General features: G+C 43.6%; 1 protein-coding gene across 1 annotated transcript in view; it reads right to left on the bottom strand.

Annotated features, from left to right (window-relative positions):
• The window catches only part of PLB1 (phospholipase B1), a 188453-nt gene that overhangs the window by 107136 nt on the left and 54068 nt on the right, over window positions 1-27249 (bottom strand). Inside the window, exons 12-20 of the mRNA XM_089658470.1 lie at window positions 26886-26968; window positions 19213-19279; window positions 13597-13680; window positions 10049-10114; window positions 8765-8848; window positions 7025-7091; window positions 6883-6941; window positions 3387-3460; window positions 1343-1386 (exon numbers count right to left, since the gene is read on the bottom strand). Of these exons, the coding sequence (XP_089514596.1) occupies window positions 1343-1386; window positions 3387-3460; window positions 6883-6941; window positions 7025-7091; window positions 8765-8848; window positions 10049-10114; window positions 13597-13680; window positions 19213-19279; window positions 26886-26968 (628 nt within the window). The remainder of the gene's footprint in view (window positions 1-1342; window positions 1387-3386; window positions 3461-6882; window positions 6942-7024; window positions 7092-8764; window positions 8849-10048; window positions 10115-13596; window positions 13681-19212; window positions 19280-26885; window positions 26969-27249) is intronic.

Below are 27249 nucleotides of genomic sequence, written 5' to 3'. Positions count from 1 at the left end.
GATAATGTTAACAATAATTTTAATAATAATATATTTTTTATTATTATTATTAACATTATTATTATTTAATAATATATTAATAAATAATAATAAATGAATAAATAAATGTAAAATAAATAATAATCATAAATAATCAATAAATACAATAAATTAATAATGTGTAATAATAAAGAAATATTAAATAACCCCCTAACCCTTAAAAAAATAAACTAATTATTATTCTAATTAATTATGATGATAATAATAATGATAATAATAAAATGATAAAACATCTTAACCCTTACACAAAATAAATACATAAATTCTTCTTCTCATTATTATTATTATTATTATTATTATTAATAATAATAATAATAAGAAGAAGAAGAATGTATGTATTTATTATGTGTAAGGGTTAAGATGTTTTATCATATTATTATTATTAATAATGTTAATAATAATGTGATAAATAATATATTTATTATTATTAATAATAATGAATACGTATTATTAATCATAATGTACTATTTATTAATCATAACAACAATAATGTTAATAATAATATATATTATTAATAATAATAAATAATAATAATAAATAAATTATGATATTTATTGTTAATAATAATTTATTCCTTTTTTTTAGGGTTAGGGGATTAAGTTTAGGGGTTAATTACTATTTATTTATTATTACATAATTTGAATTTATTTTATTTATGTATTATTTATTTATGATGATTTTAATTTATTTTACATTTATTTATGCATATATTATTACTATTGTTTTTTTAAACATTTTTTCATTTCATCAGAAACTCACGCACAAACGCTCGCACAAATGTACAAATCATGCGTTTCCAATAGTTTATATGAAATTAAAAATCTTTTTGAACTGAGCAACAAATAAAGCTCCAGCAGTTGACTTGGAGTGGAGACGCGAACCCTCTCCATTGAGAATAATTGATTTTTTTTCTCCTCTCGTGTTTTTGAGATTCAGGCTACAAATCGCTCAAATCTGAATCCAGCCTAAAGCCCAACTCCACATTTCATGTCCCTTTAAATAATAATAATTAATGAATAAATAAATATAAAATAAATATTAATAATCATAAATAATCAATAAATACAATAAATTAATAATATGTAACAATAAATAAATAACCCTCTAACCCTTAAAAAAATTAAATAAATGTTTACATTTTTTTGGCCAACTTGGCCCACACAGACTGTTTTCAGGGACATGAAACGTGGAGTTAGGCTTTAAAACATATTCCACTGCTACCCAAATATCAACTTTGGGTGGACTCCAGCTTTAAAGTGGACCTGTCATTACAACTGACTTGGCACAAAGATATGGAACATACTTGCCAATGTGGTGATGTTACTGAGGTCTTCATCTCCACCGATACTGCGAGGAAGAAGACGAGAAATATTCATTAAACAGATACATTACCATCCTTCTGTCTGTCTCAGAACACTAGGCAGTGTTCCCTTTCTCCAGACCCACACTGACTATCAAACCCCGGGGGTGGTAACAAAGCACACAGAGTCCCCAGATTCCTCAATGTCAGCACTCACAAGGCCCGAGGGCAGCATGGCTACCTCCTTACAATCTTCCAGACGGAACCCTCCAGTGATACCAGAGAGAGCTTTGGGGGCAACTCCCCTTAGTCAGCTTACCGAAGAACCCGGGGTCACTCTCTCTAACTTCAGGCCCTCCGGTCGACCCTCCTGAGGCCGCATGGCAGCCAGTGCCAGGAGAGGCAACCTACCTCCAGCCTGGCTGGTGCAATCCACTCCCAGAAAAGACACTGAACCCATGTGCTCACAGACTATAAATACCCACATGGAAGAAATATATATTTGAAATAAATCTTTAAAATATTCTTCCCAAATATATTGCCATATATTTGAAATGCTACAATAATAAATATATATATATATATATATATATACACATAATGCATATTGAAATGGGTTTTTATTACAAAATATATGAAAAATATTTTTCATATATATTTTTTAAATATATTTTAAAATATTCTTCCCAAATATATTGCCGTATATTTGGAATGCTACAATTTTGGCCATATTAAATATATTTCAAAATATATTTATATATATATATATATATATATATACACATAATGCATGTTAAAATGCGTTTTTATCACATAATATATGAAAAATAGTTTTAAAAATATTTTTCATATTCTTTTTTAATATATTTTTAAAATATTCTTCCCAAATAAGTTGCCATATATTTGAAATGCTGCAATAATCTATATATATACATATACACTGCATATTGAATGCATTTTTATTACACAATATATGAAAAATATTTTTCATATATTCTTTTTTACATATATTTTAAAAATATTCTTCCCAAATATATTGCTGTATATTTGGAATGCTACAATTTTGGGCATATTAAATATATTTAAAATTTATATATATATATATATATATATATATATATATATATACATACATACATATAATGGATGTTGAAATGTATTTTTTATTACATAATATATGAAAAATATTTTTATAAATATTTTTCATATATGTTTTTTTAAATAATTTTTAAAAATATTCTTCCCAATTATATTGCCATATATTTGAAATGCTACAATATTGGCCATATTAAATATATTTAAATATATATATGTATATATATACACACACACTTCATGCTGAAATGCATTTTTATTACAAAATATATGAAAGATATTTTTAAAAATACATTTCAAATATGCTGTGTGTCTTTAAAAATACAAATCTACATTTTTGGAATGCATTTACAAATATATGTAAAAATATATGTTAAAATTATTTTGTTATCTGTTATAAAAATTTAATATATTTAAAAAATATATATATTTTTTAAATATATTCTTCAGATTTTTTTTTAACATATACATTTTTACATATATTTGTAAAACCGTTCCAGAAATGTAGATTTCTAATTTTAAAGACATAAAGTATTTTTGAAATGTATTTTTTTTAAAAAATATTTATTTATATATTTTGTATGGCAATATATTTGGAAAGAATATTTTTAAAATATACAAAAAAAAAAAAATATGAAAAATATTTTTTTTAATATTTTTCATATATTTTGTAATAAAAAAGCATTTCAATATGCAGTATATATATATATATATATATATATATATATATATATATATACACATATTGAATATGGCAAAATTGTTGCATTTCAAATATATTTTTCTTCCATGTGGGTACCACTCCCAGCATGCAATGGCACTGCCTTCCGCTGCAATTGGCCAGGGTTGCATCCATATTCATGCTGTTCATTTGCCGAGCCCCTTCAAAATGCAGCCAACTGCATTCCTCTGCGTTCAACCCTGCAGCCTCTGACCCAATCTTCACACTGACCTCCAGGACATTCCCCGATATTCGGTGACCACATCTAAGACGTCCAGGACGAAAGCTCCGGCACCATTTCCTGCCTGTAACACCAAGGACCATCTGGGTTAGACTGACAGCTGACCTCCAGGTCGATATAAAACACAAAATTCGTTGCAGTTCTGTCTTCATTCATTTACAATTACATTTTTTTTTTTTAAATATTAGCAGTGTAAGTCCCTGAAGGTGACCCGACGTCAGACGTGTGCAGTCCCTGTACCGCAGTGCTGGAGTGCGAGAGGAAGAAGCAGCGCAAGGAGCCACCAGCGGATGTGCCGACAAGAAGCATGTGAGATGAGCTCATCACTGCGCTGCTTCTCCTTTCACTGTCCAGTCACAGGCTTGGGGGCTGGTCCGGGATGGCCTGGGCTCAGAGGCAGTGAGTTGAATGATGCTGGCCATCAGACTGAGGACATCTATCGGCAGAAAAAAGGACTGGGGGTAGGGTCAAATTTTTGAATATTGTAGCAAATCTGGTTTTGTTATTTATTTTTTAGTGGGCTATTTTTAACCTGGTAATTTTGACTCTTTTTGGGCGGGGCTTGAACTCCACCCAGACTGGGTAGAAAAGAGAGAGCTGGGAGCTTGTGGACCTCTTGCCTGCAATGTACTGCAGATTGGCTGTGCACCCTTGCGTCGCTGCCTGGCATGCCCCACCCCTGGCTGGCACCCGCTGTGATTGTACACAGCAGGAGCCTGTCAACAAGTCCCGACCAATGATTTGCAGCTGGGACCTGCTGATCGGCGGTGTCCAATCACAGCCCAGAGCTCTGTGCTGACATTCAACACAGGGCTCTGTACAGAGGGAACAATCTCTCTGCTTCTTATTCCTGCAAAACAGGGAAGAAAAACAAAGAGATCTTTTAGCCTGTGTTCACATCTGTGCGGTGAATCCCATGTGATTCACACAGGAACCGTGTCAGTTAGTGTCAGATTGCCCACCGCACTTTCACAGTCTCATTATAAGTCGCTGATCGCCATAATTAGTAGTACAAAAATAAATAGAAAATCCAGTATATATATATACACATATCTCATGGTTTGTAGGTGCTAAAGCTTTCACGCAAACCAATCGATGTACAGGCGGACCTCGGTGTACAAACGCCTCGGTTCACGTAATTACGAATGAAAATCCATTGAAAAGAACACCTCGGTTTACCAATTTTTTTCACAATACGAAGTGTAAGTCGGCGCCAATTTTTAAATGCAATTGCCAGCTTTTTTCTCCCAAAATTAGCTGTCACTTTCCCCCGAGCTAAGGGAAACTTTGTTTCTTTTAAGAAACTAAAAGGAAACATTGTTTATTTAACTCGGGGAAAGAAACTAAAAGGAAACATTGTTTCCTTTAACTCAGGGAAAAAAACTAAAAGGAAATATTATTTATTTAACTCAGGGAAAGAAACTAAAAGGAAACATTGTTTCTTTTAACGCGGGGAAAAAAACTAAAAGGAAACTTTGTTACTTTTAACCCGAGGAAAGAAACTAAAAGGAAATTTTGTTACTTTTAACCCGAGGAAAGAAACTAAAAGGAAATTTTCTCTCTTTTAGCTGGGGGAAAGAAACTAAAAGGAAACATTATTTATGTAACTCGGGGAAAGAAACTAAAAGGAAACATCATTTATGTAACTTGAAGGAAAGAAACTAAAAGGAAACATTGTTTCCTTTAACTTGGGGAAAGAAACTAAAAAGAAACTTTGTTACTTTTATCTCGGGGAAAGAAACTAAAAGGAAACATAGTTTCTTTTAACTCGGGGAAAGAAACTAAAAGGAGAAATTATTTATTTAACTCGGGGAAAGAAACTAAAAGGAGACATTATTTATTTAACTTGGGGAAAGAAACTAAAAGGAAACATTGTTTCTTTTAACTCGGGGAAAGAAACTAAAAGGAAACATTCTTTCTTTTAGCTGGGGGAAATAAACTAAAAGGAAACATTCTTTCTTTTAATTCGGGAAAAGAAACTAAAAGGAACTTTGTTACTTTTAAATTGGAGAAAGAAACTAAAAGGAAACATTATTTAACTTGGGGAGAGAAACTAAAAGGAAACATTGTTTATTTTAGCTGGGGGGGGAAAGTGACAGCTGATTCTCTGAGCTATAGAGAAGAAAAAAAAATTACATTTAAAACCCTCCCTGTAACCCCAACACTGACCCTCCCTGTAACCCCAACACTGACCCTCCCTGTAACCCCAACACTGACCCTCCCTGTAACCCCAACACCGACCCTTCCTGTAACCCCAACACCAACCCTCCCTGTAACCCCAACACTAACCCTCCCTGTAACCCCAACACCAACCCTCCCTGTAACCCCAACACTAACCCTCCCTGTAACCCCAACACTAACCCTCCCTTTAACCCCAGCACTAACCTTCCTGTAACCCCAACACTAACCCTCCCTGTAACCCCAACACTAACCCTCCCTGTAACCCCAACACTAACCCTCCCTGTAACCCCAACAATAACCCTCCCTTTAACCCCAGCACTAACCTTCCTGTAACCCCAACACTAACCCTCCCTGTAACCCCAACACCAACCCTCCCTGTAACCCCAACACTAACCCTCCCTGTAACCCCAACACTAACACTCCCTGTAACCCCAACACTAACCCTCCCTGTAACCCCAACAATAACCTTCCCTGTAACCCCAACACTAACACTCCCTGTAACCCCAACACTAACCCTCCCTGTAACCCCAACACTAACCCTCCCTGTAACCCCAACACTAACCCTTCCTGCAACCCCAACACTGACCCTCCCTGTAACCCCAACACTAACACTCCCTGTAACCCCAACACTAACCCTCCCTGTAACCCCAACAATAACCTTCCCTGTAACCCCAACACTGACTTTCCCTGTAACCCCAACACTAACCCTTCCTGTAACCCCAACACCAACCATCCCTGTAACCCCAACACTAACCCTCCCTGTAACCCCAACACCAACCCTCCCTGTAACCCCAACACTAACCGTCCCTATAACCCCAACACTAACCCTTCCTGTAACCCCAACACCAACCATCCCTGTAACCCCAACACTAACCCTCCCTGTAACCCCAACACCAACCCTTCCTGTAACCCCAACACCAACCATCCCTGTAACGCCAACACCAACCCTCCCTGTAACCCCAACACTAACCCTTCCTGTAACCCCAACACTAACCGTCCCTGTAACCCCAACACTAACCCTCCCTGTAACCCCAACACCAACCCTCCCTGTAACCCCAACACTAACCCTCCCTGTAACCCCAACACCAACCCTCCCTGTAACCCCAACACCGACCCTCCCTGTAACCCCAACACTAACCGTCCCTGTAACCCCAACACTAACCCTCCCTGTAACCCCAACACCAACCCTCCCTGTAACCCCAACACTAACCCTCCCTGTAATAATGAAATGATAAATAAATTCTGAACTTGCTACAATGTTCATGCAGGACACTCTTCGCACTCTTCGCAGTGGGCGGTACTTACAGTCAGCGAGTCTCCCAGGGCTCCTATGACCTTGAAGTCGCCCGGCTTCAGATTGTGAACTAAATAGAAATAAAAGTTTGTTCATCGTCTCCCTGATGGGCTGAACTTAAAACAAAGTCGTCCTCTGACGGCCTCTACATACCAGACGTTGGGACGGTGTCCGATGGGCTCAGGTCAGTGCAGGTGAAGTTGGCGCCAATTCTCCCCTCCTGAAAGCAGAAGAAGTTACTTTAGATTAATTCACCCCAAATGCAGAATCAGGACCAGGATGCAGTAGTTTCAAGAGACAACTTGCCTGGAGAGACCAACAGAGACCAACATAGGAGGACCGGTCACCCCAAGAACATTTTGTAGGCGGCAGCAATATCTGAGCTCACATTTTTTACTAGTCAATTCCTTAGCACCTCCCCCTCCCTCCTTGCATGTCATAGCTCTCTCCTCTTTTGGGACTGCCTGTGCTGGCCCAGCTCCACTGTCCCTCCTTTCACCACCCTACATAACCTTTAATGGAGCTGCCGGGGGAGAAGTGCAGGGGAATACTGTAGCGCAAGAGACTATAAACTTTCTAACCGAAGAGCCAGTTTGATGTCCTTTAGACTGGGGGGGGGGAGGGGGAAGACTGTGACCAATGAGGTAGAAAATATCTCATCATTGTTTTCTGTGGGACTAATAGTGCCTTATCGCTGGTGTCAGTGGGAGGAATAGTGCCCCATCACTATACTCATTGGGAAGAATAGCGCTCCACCCTTGGTGTCAGTGGGAAGAATAGTGCCTCATCATTGGTGTCAGTGGGAGGAATAGTGCCCCATCATTGGTGTCAGTGGGAGGAATAGTGCCTCATCATTGGTGTTAGTGGAAGGAATAGTGCCCCACCATTGGTGTCAGTGGGAGGAATTGTGCCCCATCATTGATGTCAGTAGGAGGAATAGTGTCCCATCATTGGTGTCAGTGGGAGGAATAGTCCCCCATCATTGGTGTCAGTGGGAGGAATAGTGTCCCATCATTGGTGTCAGTGGGAGGAATACTGTCCCGTCATTGGTGTCAGTGGAAGGAATAGTGCCCCGTCATTGGTGTCAGTGGGAGGAATAGTCCCCCATTATTGGTGTCAGTGGAGGGAATAGTTCCCCATCATTGGTGTCAGTGGGAGGAATAGTGCCCCATCATTGGTGTCAGTGGGAGGAATAGTGCCCCATCATTGGTGTCAGTTGGAGAAATAGTGCCCCATCATTGGTGTCAGTGGGAGGAATAGTGCCCCATCATTGGTATCAGTGGGAGGAATAGTACCCCATCATTGGTATCAGTTGGAGGAATAGTGCCCCATCATTGGTATCAGTGGGAGGAATAGTGCCCCATCATTGGTGTCAGTGGGAGGAATAGTGCCCCATCATTGGTGTCAGTGGGAGGAATAGTGCCCCATCATTGGTGTCAGTGGGAGGAATAGTGCCCCATCATTGGTGTCAGTGGGAGGAATAGTGCCCCATCATTGGTGTCAGTGGGAGGAATAGTGCCCCATCATCGGTGTCAGTGGGAGGAATAGTGTCCCATCATTGGTGTCAGTGGGAGGAATAGTGCCCCATCATTGGTGTCAGTGGGAGGAATAGTGCCGGATAAGGGCAAGGAAAGGGTGGCCTGGCCCCTGGGCCACAGTTTGGAGACCCTGATATAAAGGGTCACTTAATTGACAGCTCAGAGTCTGTTGGGTCCACTGACGTCACATCAAAGATGGCGGCACCCAGCAGCAGTCTCAAGGCTTTTGAATGTCCGTACAAGGGAGGATTTCACAGGGAAATCACACGAATAAAACACATTAAATGCACTTTATTATCTTTTGAGATTTTTGCCGAAATGAATGGCCCGGTGACAGGGTCTCTTTAATTCTTACCTGCAGTCCACTCCCCTCCACTCTCATCATGTCCCTAAGGAACGCGTAGGGACTGTTCTTGTGCGTGTTCAGGAATGACGTGTCCTGTAGGGGGAGCCAACCGTATTCATCAAAAACTTTATCGGAAGTACGGTATACTACACTGACAAAGATGGTGTCAGCCATGCAATATAGGAATTGTCTATTTTATATATACAATATATTTTACAGTATATATATATATATATATATATATATATATATATATATATATATATATAATGTATTTATTTTTAAATATATATATATATAATATTTTAAATATATATAAAATATTATATATATCTAATATTTTAAATATATAGATATTTATATCTATCTACTGTAAAATATATTTTCTATGTAAAATAGACAAATATATATATATAAAATTTATTTAAAAAAATAAAAAAATAAAAAAATAAAAATATATATATATATATATATATATAATATTTTAAATATATAGATATTGAGATCTATCTGTCTGTCCATTTATCGATCTATCTACTGTAAAATATATTTTATATGTAAAATAGACAATTATTATATATATATATATATACACACAGTTCTTTACCTGCTTCTGCTAATTTTTAATTTTTTTTTTTTTAATTAAAGTAAAAAAATAAAATAATTGGTGTCAGCCATGCGATATAGGAATTGTCTATTTTATATATAAAATATATTTTACAGTATATGTATATGTATATAACAACTACCTGCCAATTTTTTTTTTTACATATCTATATATATATATATATATATATATGTGTGTGTTTTTATTTAGTACAGTATACAGTACATATATATATATATATATATATATATGTAAAAAGAAAAAAATTGGCAGGTAGTTGTTAACCCTGAACATAATACAAAATGAAAGAACATTTGTAAAAATAAAAAAAAAAAAGATCATAAAGTCAATATAAGTTCCATTTTTAAAAGGAATTTGGAAAATAAGGGGTGTGTTTCTAACGAATTTGCTGTGTGAATGTCTCAGCATTCAGTCATTGCAAAAAATTCCTGCAGTGTGTCAAGTTGTGCATTTCCTATGATTGTCAGCTCCATCTAGTGACCATGATGTGGTATTTTCCTGAAATACTTGAATCGGGGAAAAAAACTGGAGCATAGGAAATACACAGATTAGACACCATACCGGGATTAATATTAACAGCTGTGCGCAGCGATTTTTTCTTTTCTTTTGATAAATCGACCCCAAAGTTATTGACATTTTAAATGAGATAGTTTCCAGGAACCTACCTGCTCGGAGCACTGGACTTCGTACACCTCTCCATAGTTGTTAATGTTTTTTTTCTCAGAATCCACCTTGAAAATGACAGAGACGTGATTTGTGATAAATTATAAATAAATAAATTATGAATTTTGGAATTCCAGCCTCAACCCAACTAGTCTGCCCCTCCCCCTCCTAACACCTAGGCTGACTAACCTGTAAAAGAACATTGAATAAAGGGGCCTATTTTCAGACAGCTCAGGTCACATGATCCCTTGTGTCAGGCACCACCAGCTGCAGGGGAGAAGAGGGAGTGCTGATCAATGGCTGGTAATGCCTGGAGTGGTGAGACCAGGCCACCTATAGGCTCCCATGTCCCAGCCATTGTTGGTGCTTCCTCTTCTTTCCGATCCTGTCCACTGATCCTCTGATGCGGTCACTTTCGGGGAGAAGAAGAAGCACTCAACAATGGCTGGTAATACCTGGAGTGGTGATGTCACCCATAGGCTCCCATGTCCCAGTCATTGTTGGGGCTTCCTCCTCTCCCCTGCAGCCACCATTGATTCACACAGGGGAGAGCTCAACAATGGCTGGTAATGCCTGGAGTGGTGACATCACTCATAGGCTCCTATGTCCCAGCCATTGTCGGAGTTCCCTCCTCTCCCCTGCAGCCACCATTGACTGACACAGGCGAGAGCTCAACAATGGCTGGTAATGCCTGGAGTGGTGGTGCCACCCATGGGCTCCCATGTCATGGCCATTGTTGGAGCTCCCTCTTCTCTCTGGACCAGTCACATCACCTATATCAGCTAGTGGTGACTGCAGGGGAGAAGAGGGAGCGCTCAACAATGGCTAGAAATGCCTGGAGCAGTGATGTCACCCATAGGCTCCCATGTCCTAGGCATTGATGTCACTCCTTCCTCTCCCCTGCAGCCACCACTGACTGACACAGGGGAGCGCTCAACAATGGCTGCTAATGCCTGAAGTGGTGGTGCCACCCATAGGCTCCTATGTCCCAGTCATTGTTGGCGTTCCCTCTTCTCTCTGGTCTGGTCACATGATCCCCTGTGCCAGCCAGTGGTGACTGCAGGGGAGAGGAGGGAACTCTTAACAATGGCTGGTAATGCCTGGAGCAGTGAGGTCACCTATAGGCTCCCATGTCCCAGCCATTGTACTCTCTCTTCTCTCTGGTCCGATCACCTGGTTCCCTGTGTCAACCAGCGGTGACTACAGGGGAGAAGAGGGTGCGCTTCACAACGGCTGGTAATGCCTGGAGCAGTGATGTCTCTTGTAGGCTCCCATGTCCCAGCCATTGTCAGAGCTCCCTCTTCTCTCTGGTCCAGTCACATGATCCCCAGTGTCAGCTAGTGGGGACTGCAGTGGAGAAGAGGGAGCGCTTCACAACGGCTGGTAATGCCTGGAGTGGTGACGCCACCCATAGGCTCCCAAGTCCCAGCCATTGTCGGTGCTCCCTCTTCTCTCTGATCCAATCACCTGTTCCCCTGTGTCAGCCAGCGGTAACTGCAGTGGAGAAGAGGGAGCGCTTCACAACGGCTGGTAATGCCTGGAGCAGTGATGTCTCTTGTAGGCTCCCATGTCCCAGCCATTGTCAGAGCTCCCTCTTCTCTCTGGTCCAGTCACATGATCCCCAGTGTCAGCTAGTGGGGACTGCAGTGGAGAAGAGGGAGCGCTTCACAACGGCTGGTAATGCCTGGAGTGATGACGCCACCCATAGGCTCCCAAGTCCCAGCCATTGTCGGTGCTCCCTCTTCTCTCTGATCCAATCACCTGTTCCCCTGTGTCAGCCAGCGGTAACTGCAGTGGAGAAGAGGGAGCGCTTCACAACGGCTGGTGATGCCTGGAGTGGTGACGTTACCCATAGGCTCCCATGTCCCAGCCATTGTAGGAGCTCCCTCTTCTCTCTGGTCCAGTCACATTTATTTATTTCAGGTACTTATATATATTTACGCAGCGCTTTACATATATATTGTACATTCCCATCAGTCCCTAACCCTCAAGGAGTGTACAATCTAAGGATAGCCTGTGTCAGCCAGCAGTGAATGCAGGGGAGAGGAGGCAGCACTCAACAATGGCTAGAAATGTCTTGAGCGGTGGTGTCACCCATAGACTCCCATGTCCCAGCCATTGTAGGAGCTCCCTCTTCTCTCTGGTCCGGTCACCTGTTCCCCCCTGTCAGCCAGCAGTGACTGCAGGGGAGAAGAGGCAGCACTCAACAATGGCTGGTAATACCTGGGGTGGTGATGTCACTCATAGACTCCCATGTCCCAGCCATTGTAGGAGCTCCCTCTTATCTCCGGTCCAGTAGCATGATCCCTAGTGTCAGCCAGCGGAGACTGCAGGGGAGAAGAGGCAGCGCTCAACAATGGCTGGTAATGCCTTGAGCGGTGTTGTCACCCATAGGCTTCCCATTCTCAGCCATTGTTGGTGCTCCCTCCTCTCGTTTGATTGAAGGAATTATCGATCGATTGAAAGAAGGATAGATTGATCAAAGGAAGGATTGATTGATCAATCAAAGGAAGGAAGGATTGATTGATCAAATGAAGGAAGGATTGATTGATCAAACGATCGAAGGAAGAATAAATCGATTGAAGGTAGGATTGATCGATTGAAGGAACGATAAATCGATTGAAGGAAGGATTGATTGATTGATCAAAGGAAGGATACATTGATCGAAAGAAAGATTGATTGATCAAAGGAAGGATTGCTTGATTGATAGATCGAAAGAAGGACAGATTAATGAAAGGAAGGATTAATTGATTGATTGATGGAAGGATTGATTGATTGAAGGAAGGATAGATCGATCAAAGGAAGGATTGATTGAAAGAAGGATCAAAACAGTGTGCGCCTGGGTTTCAGGCAGCAAGGATGAGGGAGGAGAGGTGAGGGTTAACAATAAAATCATGGATCCATCAAAGCCCTCTAGGAATATATCTGATCTATGGTGATGCGATTTCTGTGAGATAACATAGAAGTCTATGGGGCTGAAATCGCACTGAAGTCGGAATATAATGCGATTTCCTTAGTCATGCGATTCTGTGAACTCAGGCTTGAGGATTTCTAAAGTCGCATGAAGTATCATCAAAATCGCATCAAATCGCATGAAGATGGCATTAGAATAGTGGGAAAGGATATGGGGAAAATGCCACTCAAACGTGGCAAAAACGCATCACACATCGCGTTAAATTGAACGCAAGGCAGGAAAAATGCAGCAAAAATGCATTAAAAACGCACATGCTGTGTGTTGATGTGTTTTTCATACAAAGCAGTGTGAAAGCAGAGCCGAAACCTCTGTGTCCTCCATAGAATGGCCTGGTTGGGGGGGGGGGGCGCGATGAAGTCTCCGGGGGTCTGAGGTGTTCTGTAATAACAGCTCAGGACTTTCATTGAACACGCCTGCTTCATGCTCTGGAAACGCAGCGATAACCTATATCACATGAGTCTATAATGGAGGCCAGTATATGACATCATTACACGGGGGGGTGCAAGTTGCACCGTTGGAGAAGAAGCCATAGCGTAGGTGGTTCCCGCGGTAGGTCTGTATGTGCGTGATACTTACCATGCGTAGGACGGGATGCAGGACCACCGTGAAGTCTTCTCTAGTGTCGTACCTTCCAGAGATTATTATCCTCTCCAGTGCAGACTGGGAAGAAAAGAGAGAGAAAAATGAGTTTAGGTCAGCAGATCTGCATTGTCCATGCGTTCTTCATCCCAAGTAGGATTGGGGTCTCCATCTAGAACAGCCAACCCGAGCCTGCAGGACAAAACACGGCTTCTCTCTGTAGAGTTGTTGGGTGCAAATATTGTTCCCATTGGAGGAAGTCAGACAAAAATCCTAAAGAAGCGTCTTCATCCAAAGTCACAATATCCTAGACCAGAGAAGAACGTGAATGGGCCAATTACCAGAGCAGATTGTAGCCGGAGGAGCCAGAGGTTGTGCGCCTACAGACCCTAGTAGAGGAAGACTACCTCTACAACTGTTCTGGAAGCCCATGTGTCAGGGTGTCACTGTTCTTGGATCCCCAAGTGTCAGGGTGTCATTGTTCTGGACCCCCAAGTATCAGGGTGTCATTGTTCTGGGACCTCACGTGTCAGGGGGTCATTGTTCTGGGATCCCCAAGTGTCAGGGGATCATTGTTCTGGGATCCCCAAGTGTCAGGGGGTCGTTGTTCTGGGATCCCCAAGTGTCAGGGGGTCATTATTCTGGGATCCCCAAGTGTCAGGGTGTCATTGTTCTGGGACCTCAGGTGTCAATGTGTCATTGTTCTGGACCTCCAAGTGTCAGGGTGTCATTGTTCTGGACCCCCAATGTCAGGGTGTCATTGTTCTGGTTCCCCAAGTGTCAGGGTGTCATTGTTCTGGTTCCCCAAGTGTCAGGGTGTCATTGTTCTGGTTCCCAAGTGCCAGGATGTCATTGTTCTGGTTCCCCAAAATTCAGGGTGTCATTGGACCCTCTGTGGACCTGAATGGATGAACATTGTTTTGATTGGTCACTTTACAATCATTAGTTTGGATACATTTTGGTGTTCTGGTAATACACAATCTTCTTCTCATAGCTGACAGCGCCATCATCAGATCATCCGGAACCCCAATCACTGAACCTGACTCTCTAGTACCATGTGGTCTACAGCGGGGTCTTTTCCTCGATTCGGGGGAACTGGCTCTTGTGGGAATGTCATGTCCCCCATAGGATTCTCGACACCTCCAAATTATATCATAAAGCAGAGAAGGTTTAGACGAATTTATAGAAACATCCGTCACAAACAACCAACTTCAACCCAACGTAACGAATTGAAGATAAAAATATGACTTTGTATCTTCTATTTACTAGGTGACACCTGACCACACTAGGCTCCATCAGAAGATGACACTGAACTTTGATTTGAGATTTCCAGATAAAAAACATAAATCATTATCTGCGGAGCTCCCTGGACTCCTTTCCCCGATCCCCCTGATAATGGCGTTATCTGCCGAGTTGGAGGTCAGACACAATATGTTGGCTGATTATCATTTCTGGTCAGTATGTGAAGTGTCAGACCTTGGGATCGGTCATAGGGTGACGTACAAAGACTGGCGGAGCATGACTGACACCATTTTCAATGTTCCACACAAAGTACACGGCTCAAAAAAATGAAAGGAAGACTTTATAATTCGAGTCGCATCAAGTCAATGACACTCCTGGGATATGGATCTGGTCAGGTAAGTCGCAGAGGGGGTTGTTCTTCACTTTCAGCTGCTTTGGTGTTCATGAAATTAACAACAGGTGCACTAGATAGGCAACAATGAGACGACCCCCAAAACAGGAATGGTTTTACAGGTGACATTTTTTTCCCTCCTCATCTTTTCTGACTGTTTTTCTCTCGTTCTGCATTTGGCTTGGGTCAGTGTCACTACTGGTAGTATGAGGCCATACCTGGACCCTACAGAGGTTGCACAGGCAGTCCAACTCCTCCAGGATGGCACATCAATACCTGCCATTGCCAGAAGGTTTGCTGTGTCTCCCAGCAGTCTCAAGAGCATGGAGGAGATTCCAGGAGACAAGAGCATGGAGGAGATTCCAGGAGACGAGAGCATGGAGGAGATTCCAGGAGACGAGAGCACGGAGGAGATTCCAGGAGACGAGAGCATGGAGGAGATTCCAGGAGACAAGAGCATGGAGGAGATTCCAGGAGACGAGAGCACGGAGGAGATTCCAGGAGATGAGAGCATGGAGGAGATTCCAGGAGACAAGAGCATGGAGGAGATTCCAGGAGACAAGAGCACGGAGGAGATTCCAGGAGACAAGAGCATGGAGGAGATTCCAGGAGACAAGAGCATGGAGGAGAGCTGGACAGGGCCATAGAAGGTCTTTAACCCATCAGCAGGAACGGTATCTGCTCCTTTGTGGAGGAGGAACAGGATGAGCCCTGCCAGAGCCCTACAAAATGACCTCCAGCAGGCCACTGGTGTGAATGTCTCTGACCAAACAATCAGAAACAGACTTCATGAGGGTGGCCTGAGGGCCCGACGTCCTCTAGTGGGCCCTGTGCTCACTGCCCGGCACCATAGAGCTGGATTGGCATTGGCCATTGAACCCCAGAATTGGCAGGTCCACCACTGGCACCCTGTGCTTTTCACAGATGAGAGCAGGTTCCCCCTGAGCACATGTGACAGACATGAAAGGGTCTGGAGAAGCCATGGAGAACGTTCTGCTGCCTGTAACATGGTTCAGCATGACCGCCTTGGTGGTGGGTCAATGATGGTCTGGGGGGGCATATCCAAGGAGGGACACACAGACCTCTACAGGCTAGACAATGGCACCCTGACTGCCATTAGGTATCGGAATGAAATCCTTGGACCCATTGTCAGACCCTACACTGGTGCAGTGGGTCTTGGGTTCCTCCTGGTGCAGTGGGTCCTGGGTTCGTCCTGGTGCAGTGGGTCCTGGATTTGTCCTGGTGCAGTGGGTCCTGGGTTCCTCCTGGTGCGGTGGGTCCTGGGTTCCTTTTGGTGCAGTGGGTCCTGGGTTCCTCCTGGTGCAGTGGGTCCTGGGTTCCTCCTGGTGCAGTGGGTCCTGGGCTCCTCCTGGTGCAGTGGGTCCTGGGTTCCTCCTGATGCAGTGGGTCCTGGGTTCCTCCTGGTGCACGACAATGCCCGGCCTCATGTGGGGAGAGTATTCAGGCAGTTCCAGGAGGATGAAGGAATTGATACCATTGAATGGCCCCCATGCTCACCTGACCTAAATCCAATAGAACCCCTCTGGGATGTCATGTTGCGGTCCATCCGACGCCACCAGGTTGCACCTCAGACTGTTCAGGAGCTCAGTGATGCCCTGGTCCAGATCTGGGAGGAAATCCCCCAGGACACCATCCGTGGTCTCATTAGAATCCTCCCCCGACGTTGTCAGGCATGCATACAAGCACGTGGGGGCCACACAGACTACTGAGGACCATTCTGAGTTGCTGCAATGACATTTCAGCACAATGGACTCGCCTGCTGCATCATTTCTTCACTTTGATTTTCGGGGTGTCTGTGAATTCAGTCCTCTGTAGGTCCATCATTTTCATCCAACGATGGGGCGTCCTTATGCTCCTCACCCATCCCCCGTCCATGTCAGTATAGAGATCCAGCAGGAGATTCCTCCCCATTGGGGTCTGATGGGTTTTCAGAGTCTTCCTTTCATTGGTGGAGCCGTGTATATGTACTGTATATGGTATAGATATATACAGTTGCAAGAAAAAGTATGTGAACCCCTTGGAATTACGTGGAGTTTTGCATGAATTGGGCATAAAATGTGCTCTGAACGTCATCTAAGTTACATCAATAGAAGAACACAGTCTGCTGAACATAATACTACACAAACATTAGATGTTGCCATGGTTTAATTGCACATAACATGTAAACATTCACAGTGCAGGGAGGAAAAAGTATGTTAACCTTTGGACTTAATAACTGGTTGACCCTCCTTTGGCAGCAATAACCTCAACCAAACGTTTCCTGTAGTTGCAGATCAGACCTGCACAACGATCTGGAGTCATTTTGGACCACTCCTCTTCACAAAACTGTTTCAGTGTAGCAATATTCTTGGGATGTCTGGTGTGAATCGCTCTCTTAAGGTCATGCCACAGCATTTCAATCGGGTTGAGGTCAGGACTCTGACTGGGCCACTCCAGAAGGCGTATTCTGTGCTGTTGCAGCCATTGTTTTGTTGAATTACTTGTATGCTTTGGGTCATTGTCCTGTTGCATCACCCATCCTCTGCGGAGCTTCAGTTGGCGGACAGATGGTCGTACGTTTTCCTGCAAAATGTCTTGATAAACTCTGGAATTCATTTTCCCATCAATGACAACAATCCGTCCAGGCCCTGAGGCAGCAAAGCAGCCCCAAACCATGATGCTCCCTCCGCCATGTTTCACAGTGGGGATGAGGTTTTGATGTTGGTGTGCTGGGCCTTTTTTTCTCCACACATAGTGTTGTGTGTTCTTCCCAAACAACTCAATCTTGGTTTCATCTGTCCACAGTATATTCTGCCAGTAGTGCTGTGGAACATCCAGGTGCTCTTTTGCAAACTTCAAATGTGCTGCAATCTTCTTTTTGGACAGCAATGGCTTCCTCCGTGGTGTCCTCCCATGTACTCCATTTTTGTTTCATGTTTTCCTTATTGTAGATGTGTCAACAAAAATGTTAGCATGTGCCAGAGATTTCTGTAGGTCTTTAGCTGACACTCTGGGATTCTTCTTTACCTCATGCAGCATTCTGCGCTGGGCTCTTGCAGTCATTTTTACAGGACGACCACGCCTAGGGAGAGTAGCAACAGTGCTAAACTTTCTCCATTTGTAGACAGTCTGTCTTACCGTGGACACATGAACATCAAGGCTCAAGGAGATACTTTTGTAACCCTTTCCAGCTTCATGCAAGTCAACAATTCTTGATCGTAGGTCTTCTGAGAGCTCTTTTCTGTGAGGCATGGTTCACATCAGACAGTGCTTCTTGAAAACAGTAAACCCCAAACAGGTGTCAGCAACACATCCAATATCATCACACTGATTGGAGTCAAGGTTGGCTCACTCCTGGCTCCAATTAGCTCTGGGAGAAGTCATTAAGCTAGGGCCTCACATACTTTTTCCTCCCTGCACTGTGAATGTTTACATGTTATGTGCAATTAAACCATGGCAACATCTAATGTTTGTGTAGTATTATGTTCAGCAGACTGTGTTCTTCTATTGTTGTGACTTAGATGACGTTCAGAGCACATTTTATGCCCAATTCATGCAAAATTCCACGTAATCCCAAGGGGTTCACATACTTTTTCTTGCAACTGTATATATGGCCACCCTTACTACACAATGGACAAAGAAGACAAAGAAATAATGTGAGCAAAAAACTGCCCCTGGTCACCAGTCACACCGCGGTGATTTAAAATCATGCGATTTGTGCGCAGTTTCGTGTGATTTCAGAGGACTTTATTGCGACTTGTGAAGATTTTCAACTATTTCCTGCGATTTGCATTCTATTCTATGGAGGTGAAATCTCAATAAACTGCAGTAAAAAGTCCCCCAAGAACGACTTTAGACTTTGCGCCGCAGCCAATCACACAGGTTAAGACATCGAAGTTCACATTTGTTAGATTTGCAAATCGCAGCGGTAAGTCCCGCCCCTGTGTATGGTACCCGTGGCGGTCATGTGAGCGGCTCACCTGGAAGGAGAAGCGCAGCATGGCTTTGTAGTAGTCAGATGGCTTCTTGAAACACGCACAGGATTCCCTGCCAGGAAATAAACACAGAAGATTGGTGTCACTCATTGGGACGCGGTCTGAGCCTACATTACGATCGTTCATCCTCCAAAAAAGTCGCTTATACGATTTTTTTTCCTTAGTTCCACTTACTTGTCATGCAGTGTTGTCCTGGACCCAGATACTCACCTGCCCAATGGATCCTGAGGCAATCTGCTGATCAGTCGCAGCAGCCCGAGTCCCAAGCCGCCATCTTGGTACTCCCCAAGTTCGGCCAGCTGACCTCCGATGACGACCACAGCTCCTCCCACCCACCAGCCGCCATTATTCCCAACTCCAGCAGCCTCCTGGGATAGATGACGTGGAATCCCGGGAAGGGGGCAGGCAGCAGGGACAAACAGTGGGTGGGCGAGGCCAGGACATTGGGAGGAATTATTCCCCATTGTTGGTGTCATTGAGAGAAATTGTTTACCATCATTACAGTCATTGGGAGGAATAGTGCCCCATCCTTGGTGTCGGTGGACGGAATAGTGTCCCATCATTGGTGTCAGTGGGAGGAATAGTGTCCCATCATTGGTGTCAGTGGGAGGAATAGTGCCCCATCCTTGGTGTCGGTGGACGGAATAGTGTCCCATCATTGGTGTCAGTGGGAGGAATAGTGTCCCATCATTGGTGTCAGTGGGAGGAATAGTGCCCCATCCTTGGTGTCGGTGGACGGAATAGTGTCCCATCATTGGTGTCAGTGGGAGGAATAGTGTCCCATCATTGGTATCAGTGGGAGGAATAGTGCCCCATCATTGGTATCAGTGGGAGGAATAGTGCCCCATCATTGGTGTCAGTGGGAGGAATAGTGCCCCATCATTGGTGTCAGTGGGAGGAATAGTTCCCGATCATTGATGTCAGTGGGAGGAATAGTGCCCCATCATTGGTGTCAGTGGGAGGAATAGTTCCCGATCATTGGTGTCAGTGGGAGGAATAGTGCCCCATCCTTGGTGTCGGTGGGAGGAATAATGCCCCTATCATTGGTGTCAGTGGGAGGAATAGTGCCCCTATCATTGGTGTCAGTGGGAGGAATAGTGCCCCATCATTGGTGTCATTGGGAGGACAAGTGACCTATCATTGGTGTCATTGGGAGGAATAGTGCCCCATCATTGGTGTCATTGGGAGGAATAGTGCCCCATCATTGGTGTCAGTGGGAGGAATAGTGCCTCATTGTTGGTGTCATTGTGAGGAATAGTGCCCCATCATTGGTGTCAGTGGGAGGAACAGTGCCCCGTCATTAGCATCTTTGGGAGGAATAGTGCCCCATCCTTGGTGCCATTGGGAGGAATTGTTCCCTATTGTTGGTGTCATTGGGAGTAATAGTGTTCCATCACTGGTGTAATTCGGGTGAATAGTTCCCCATCATCTGAGTCACTGGGAGGAATAGTGCCCCTTTGTTGGTTTCAGTGGAAAGAATGTCCATCATTCATGTCAGTGGGAGGAATAATGCTCCATCATTGGTGTCAGTGGGAGGAATAATGCTCCATCATTGGTGTCAGTGGGAGGAATAGTGCTCCATCATTGGTGTCAGTGGGAGGAATAGTGCCCCATCATTGGTGTCAGTGGGAGTAATAGTGCTCCATCATTGGTGTCAGTGGGAGGAATAATGCTCCATCAATGGTGTCAGTGGGAGGAATAGTACCCCATCATTGGTGTCAGTGGGGGGAATAGTGCCCCATCATTGGTATCAGTGGGAGGAATAGTGACCCATCATTGGTATCAGTGGGGGGAATAGTGCCCCATCATTGGTGTCAGTGGGAGGAATAGTGCCCCATCATTGGTGTCAGTGGGAGGAATAGTGCCCCATCATTGGTATCAGTGGGAGGAATAGTGCCCCATCATTGGTGTCAGTGGGAGGAATAGTGCCCCATCATTGGTGTCAGTGGGAGGAATAGTGCCCCATCATTGGTGTCAGTGGGAGGAATAGTGTCCCATCATTGGTGTCAGTGGGAGGAATAGTGCTCCATCATTGGTGTCAGTGGGAGGAATAATTCTCCGTCCTTGGTGTCAGTGTGAGGAATAGTGTCCCATTGTTGGCATCATTTGGCAGATTTGTGCCCCATTTGTGGTGTCATTGGGAGAAATAGTGGCCCAGCGTTGTAGTCAATGGAAAGAATTGTGCCCCATTGTTGGTGTCAGTGGGAGGAAAAACGCCCTATTGTTGGTGTCATTGGATGTAACAGGGCTATAAAAACGGCAGGCAAAGGGCTGCAGTGTGGAGACCCCTGAAGATAACAAGGATAGTCAACAAGTATTTATTTTCTTCGATCCTCAGCTCCATCTAGTGGCCGTAATATGGTATTTTCCTGATTCACACTATTCTTCTGAATAAAGTACGTTCAAGCGGCGGAGAAAATAGTCAAATAACATTCCATTTTGCTGGCTTTTGAACAGAACGAATGCAGATACTGATTTTCAGGACAAACTCTGCAATTTTTTTTTTTTTAATAAAGGCATCTCATTAGATCGCACTGTAAAGCACAACCACTGTGCCGCGCCCCAACGCAGGGGGCGGACCTCGATGATGTCATAGGTGTGCGTATATCATCATGAACTATATACACAGGACAAGGTCTATAAAACAACATTGACAACACAAGGCTGACCTCTGTTAGTTCTACAGCGGATATAAAAAGTCTTCACACCCCCGGGGAAAATGTCAGGTTTCTGTGATGTCGAAAAACACGACAAAGATAAATCATTTCAGGACTTTTTCCACCTTTAATGTGACCTATAAACTGTACAACTCAGCTGAACATCAAACTGAAATATTTTAGGGGGGGGAAAGTAAAAATAAAAAACTAAAATAAGGTTGCGTAAGTGTTCACACCCTTACACTGATGGTTTGTTGAAGCCCCTTTTGATGTGGTTCCGGCACTCAGTCTTTTTGGGGAGGAGTCTATCAGCACGGCACATCCTGACTTGGCAATATTTGCCCGCTCTTCCTAATCCGTCAGATTGCGTGTCATCTCCTGCGCACAGCCCTCTTCAGATCCCCCCACAGATCTTCCATCGGGTTCAGGTCGGGGCTCCGGGTGGGCCATTCCAGAACTTTCCTCATCTTCTGGTGAAGCCATTCCTCTGTGGATTTGGATGGATGCTTTGGGTGGTTGTCATGCTGGAAGATGAAGTTCCTCTTCATGAAGCCTGAAGGTTTTGTGCCGATATTGACCCGTATTTGGACCTGTTCATCATTCCCTCTACCAGGACTAAGGCCCCAGTTCCAGCTGAAGAAAGACAGCCCCAAAGCTGCCACCAACATGCTTCACAGTGGGTATGGAGTTCTTTTGGTGATGGGCATATCTTTTGGAATTATGGCCACAAACTTGCACCTTGGTTCCATCAGACCAGAACATATTTCCCCGCATGCTTCCGGGAGACTTCAGATCACTGTTGGTGTTGTCACTGTTGGCGAGGTCACTGTTGGGGAGGTCACTGTTGGCGAGGTCACTGTTGGCGAGGTCACTGTTGGGGAGGTCACTGTTGGCGAGGTCACTGTTGGCGAGGTCACTGTTGGCGATGTCACTGTTGGTGAGGTCACTGTTGGCGATGTCACTGTTGGGGAGGTCACTGTTGGCGAGGTCACTGTTGGCGAGGTCACTGTTGGCGAGGTCACTGTAGGTGTTGTCACTGTTGGCGATGTCACTGTTGGTGATGTCACTGTTGGTGAGGTCACTGTTGGCGATGTCACTGTTGGCGAGGTCACTGTTGGCGATGTCACTGTTGGTGATGTCACTGTAGGTGTTGTCACTGTTGGCGATGTCACTGTTGGCGATGTCACTGTTGGCGAGGTCACTGTTGGCGATGTCACTGTTGGCGAGGTCACTTGGCGAGGTCACTTGGCGATGTCACTGTTGGTGTTGTCACTGTTGGCGAGGTCACTGTTGGCGATGTCACTGTTGGTGTTGTCACTGTTGGCGATGTCACTGTTGGTAATGTCACTGTTGGTGAGGTCACTGTTGACGATGTCACTGTTGGTGATGTCACTGTTGGTGTTGTCACTGTTGGCGATGTCACTGTTGGTGTTGTCACTGTTGGCGAGGTCACTGATGCGCCATATTTCCTCCACTAGGGGATGACTATCTTCACTGTGTTCCATGGGATATCTAATGCCTTGGAAATTCCTTTGTCCTCTTCTCCTGACTGATACCTTGTAACAATGAGATCCCTATGATGCTTTGGAAACTCTCTGAGGACCATGGCTTTTGCTGTAGGATGCGACAAAGAAAATGTCAGGAAAGACCGACTAGAACAGCTGAACTTTGGGGTTCATCAGAGGCAATTTAAATGATGGCGGGTGTGTACTGACTCCTATGTAACATGATTGGGAATGTGATTGCTTCATTCTGAACACAGTGACATCCCCAGTTATAAGAAGACGTGCACACTAAGTCCTCCAGCACACGGGATGTTTTTAGTCCTCCAGCACACGGGATGTTTTTAGTCCTCCTGCACACGGGATGTTTTTAGTCCTCCTGCACATGGGACGTTTTTACAGCGGCTGCTTTTGGCTTTTCTCGTTTTTTTTCTCCATCCAGTAACCCCCCCAGAATGTTATCCTCGGTGTCCATACACACAGAGACTGGAATCAATGTTTTTTAGCTGTAAAAACTCTCTAATACTGAAAACGCGGCAAAACGCAGCAAAAAGCCACAAAACCAGCATTAGTTGGAACTATGTAACTATATGACTATGGAACTATGTAACTATGTGACTATGTAGCCAGTAACCCCCCCCCCCCCCAGCATGGTGGAAAAAGTTCTGAAATGGTTTCTCTTTGTCTCATTTTTTGACATCCCAGAACCCTGACAATTTTACCTGGGGGGGGGGGGTGAAGACTTTTTCTATCCACTGTATATCCCCCCCCCTCTTAGATTGTGAGCTCTGTGGAGCCGGGCCCTCTGCAGTGATTTGTATTGTAATTGTACCGTCTGCACAAACTCTTGGCGTAATATAATTCCTGTATTATAATCAGGACGATCATTTCTAAAAAAGTAACAATATAAAATGAATATTTCCCGTCCCGCACACGCACCTTCGCTGCCGATCTGCTGACGCCTGCAAACCCCTAATAGCGTCTCTTCACAGATTGCGCAATTAATCAATGAAATGACGGAGTGCCTGAACCCCCCCTCCCCCCCGGACACTTTGCCCGCATTGATTTTTACGTAACAGGCGATTGGTTTCCAGAAATATGGAGAGGTTCTATAATCTTCAGCCGGCTTAATCAATAGTAACAGAGGACCATAAAGCACGTGATTAGCGCACAACCTCCGCGTCTCCCTTATCAGCCTACATAATGCACAGCAACCAATGCGACGCGCCGAACGTTCCTCGCCACGCGGTGTGCTTGTGGCCTCAAAGTCGCCCAGTTCAGATCCAAAGCTGAAAAAGGGACGTCGGGGCACTGAGGACGTGGCTACAGACCCACATGGAAGAAAAATATATTTTACATATATTTAAAAAATATTCTTCCCAAATATATTATATATATACAGTTGCAAGAAAAAGTATGTGAACCCCTTGGGATTAGGTGGAGTTTTGCATGAATTGGGCATAAAATGTGCTCTGAACGTCATCTAAGTCACAACAATAGAAGAACACAGTCTGCTGAACATAATACTACACAAACATTAGATGTTGCCATGGTTTAATTGCACATAACATGTAAACATTCACAGTGCAGGGAGGAAAAAGTATGTGAACCTTTGGACTTAATAACTGGTTGACCCTCCTTTGGCAGCAATAACCTCAACCAAACGTTTCCTGTAGTTGCAGATCAGACCTGCACAACGATCTGGAGTCATTTTGGACCACTCCTCTTCACAAAACTGTTTCAGTGTAGCAATATTCTTGGGATGTCTGGTGTGAATCGCTCTCTTAAGGTCATGCCACAGCATTTCAATCGGGTTGAGGTCAGGACTCTGACTGGGCCACTCCAGAAGGCGTATTCTGTGCTGTTGCAGCCATTGTTTTGTTGAATGACTTGTATGCTTTGGGTCATCATTGTCCTGTTGCATCACCCATCCTCTGCGGAGCTTCAGTTGGCGGACAGATGGTCGTACGTTTTCCTGCAAAATGTCTTGATAAACTCTGGAATTCATTTTTCCATCAATGACAACAATCCGTCCAGCCCTGAGGCAGCAAAGCAGCCCCAAACCATGATGCACCCTCCGCCATGTTTCACAGTGGGGATGAGGTTTTGATGTTGGTGTGCTGGGCCTTTTTTTCTCCACACATAGTGTTGTGTGTTCTTCCCAAACAACTCAATCTTGGTTTCATCTGTCCACAGTATATTTTGCCAGTAGTTCTGTGGAACATCCAGGTGCTCTTTTGCAAACTTCAAACGTGCTGCAATATTCTTTTTGGACAGCAATGGCTTCCTCCGTGGTGTCCTCCCATGTACTCCATTCTTGTTTCATGTTTTCCATATATATTGTAGATGTGTCAACAAAAATGTTAGCATGTGCCAGAGATTTCTGTAGGTCTTTAGCTGACACTCTGGGATTCTTCTTTACCTCATGCAGCATTCTGCGCTGTGCTCTTGCAGTCATTTTTACAGGACGACCACGCCTAGGGAGAGTAGCAACAGTGCTAAACTTTCTCCATTTGTAGACAGTCTGTCTTACCGTGGACACATCAACATCAAGGCTCAAGGAGATACTTTTGTAACCCTTTCCAGCTTCATGCAAGTCAACAATTCTTGATCGTAGGTCTTCTGATAGCTCTTTTCTGCGAGGCATGGTTCACATCAGACAGTGCTTCTTGAAACCAGTAAACCCAAAACAGGTGTGTGTTTTTTAAGGGCAGGACAGCTGTCAGCAACACATCCAATATCATCACACTGATTGGAGTCAAGGTTGGCTCACTCCTGGCTCCAATTAGCTCTGGGAGAAGTCATTAAGCTAGGGCCTCACATACTTTTTCCTCCCTGCACTGTGAATGTTTACATGTTATGTGCAATTAAACCATGGCAACATCTAATGTTTGTGTAGTATTATGTTCAGCAGACTGTGTTCTTCTATTGTTGTGACTTAGATGACGTTCAGAGCACATTTTATGCCCAATTCATGCAAAACTCCACGTAATCCCAAGGGGTTCACATACTTTTTCTTGCAACTGTATATATATATATACTGTATATATATATATATATATATATATGTGTGAAATGCTACAATTTGGGCTGTATTAAATATATTTCAATAAATAAATAAATATATATATATATACGCTGCATGTTGAAATGCGTTTTTTATATATTACAAAAAATATGAAAACTATTTTTAAAATATATTCTTTAGATTTTTTTTTTAACATATAAAAAAGTTATTTCTACATATATTTGTAAACGCATTCCAAAAATGTAGGTTAAATGTATTTTTAAAGACATACGGTACATTTGAAAATGTATTCTTTTTTTTTCTATTGTTCTTTTTTTCCTCTATTCCATTCTATTCTATTCCTTTATCAGAGGCGCAGTATTTGTTGCCTGAAATCTCCAATTGATAGAATTGTGCATTAATATTGGATTAGTAACTCTTCATAAGAATAACATATCGCAACAAATTCTTCAGTGATGAAATCCCGCTCACCTGATGTCGGAGGTACTGGGGTGGGACAGGTAGAGCCCGCTGAGCAAGGTCAAGTCCACCAAACTCACCAAAGTTTTTGGCATCTATAAAAAAAAAAATCCCCCCCCCCCATGGCTTTATATGAATGGATGTTATATTTCTGGAAAGAATAGTAAGAATTAAAAAACACGCGGAAAAACAAAATAAATGTCCTCCAAGTTCAACCTCATACCCCTCATACCCCTCGCACACCTCGTACCCCTCATACCCCTCTCCCACCTCGTACCCCTCGTACCCCTCATACCCCTCTCACACCTCGTACCCCTCGTACCCCTCATACCCCTCGTACCCCTCGTACCACTCGTACCTCTCATACCCCTCATAC

Source organism: Staurois parvus, unplaced genomic scaffold (genome assembly GCF_062004578.1).
Source record: "Staurois parvus isolate SC_StPar_1 unplaced genomic scaffold, SC_StPar_1.0 ptg001073l, whole genome shotgun sequence".
Taxonomy (NCBI): Eukaryota; Metazoa; Chordata; class Amphibia; order Anura; family Ranidae; genus Staurois; species Staurois parvus.
Note: the sequence above shows the minus strand (reverse complement) of the source record. Positions and strands in the feature narration are given on the sequence as shown.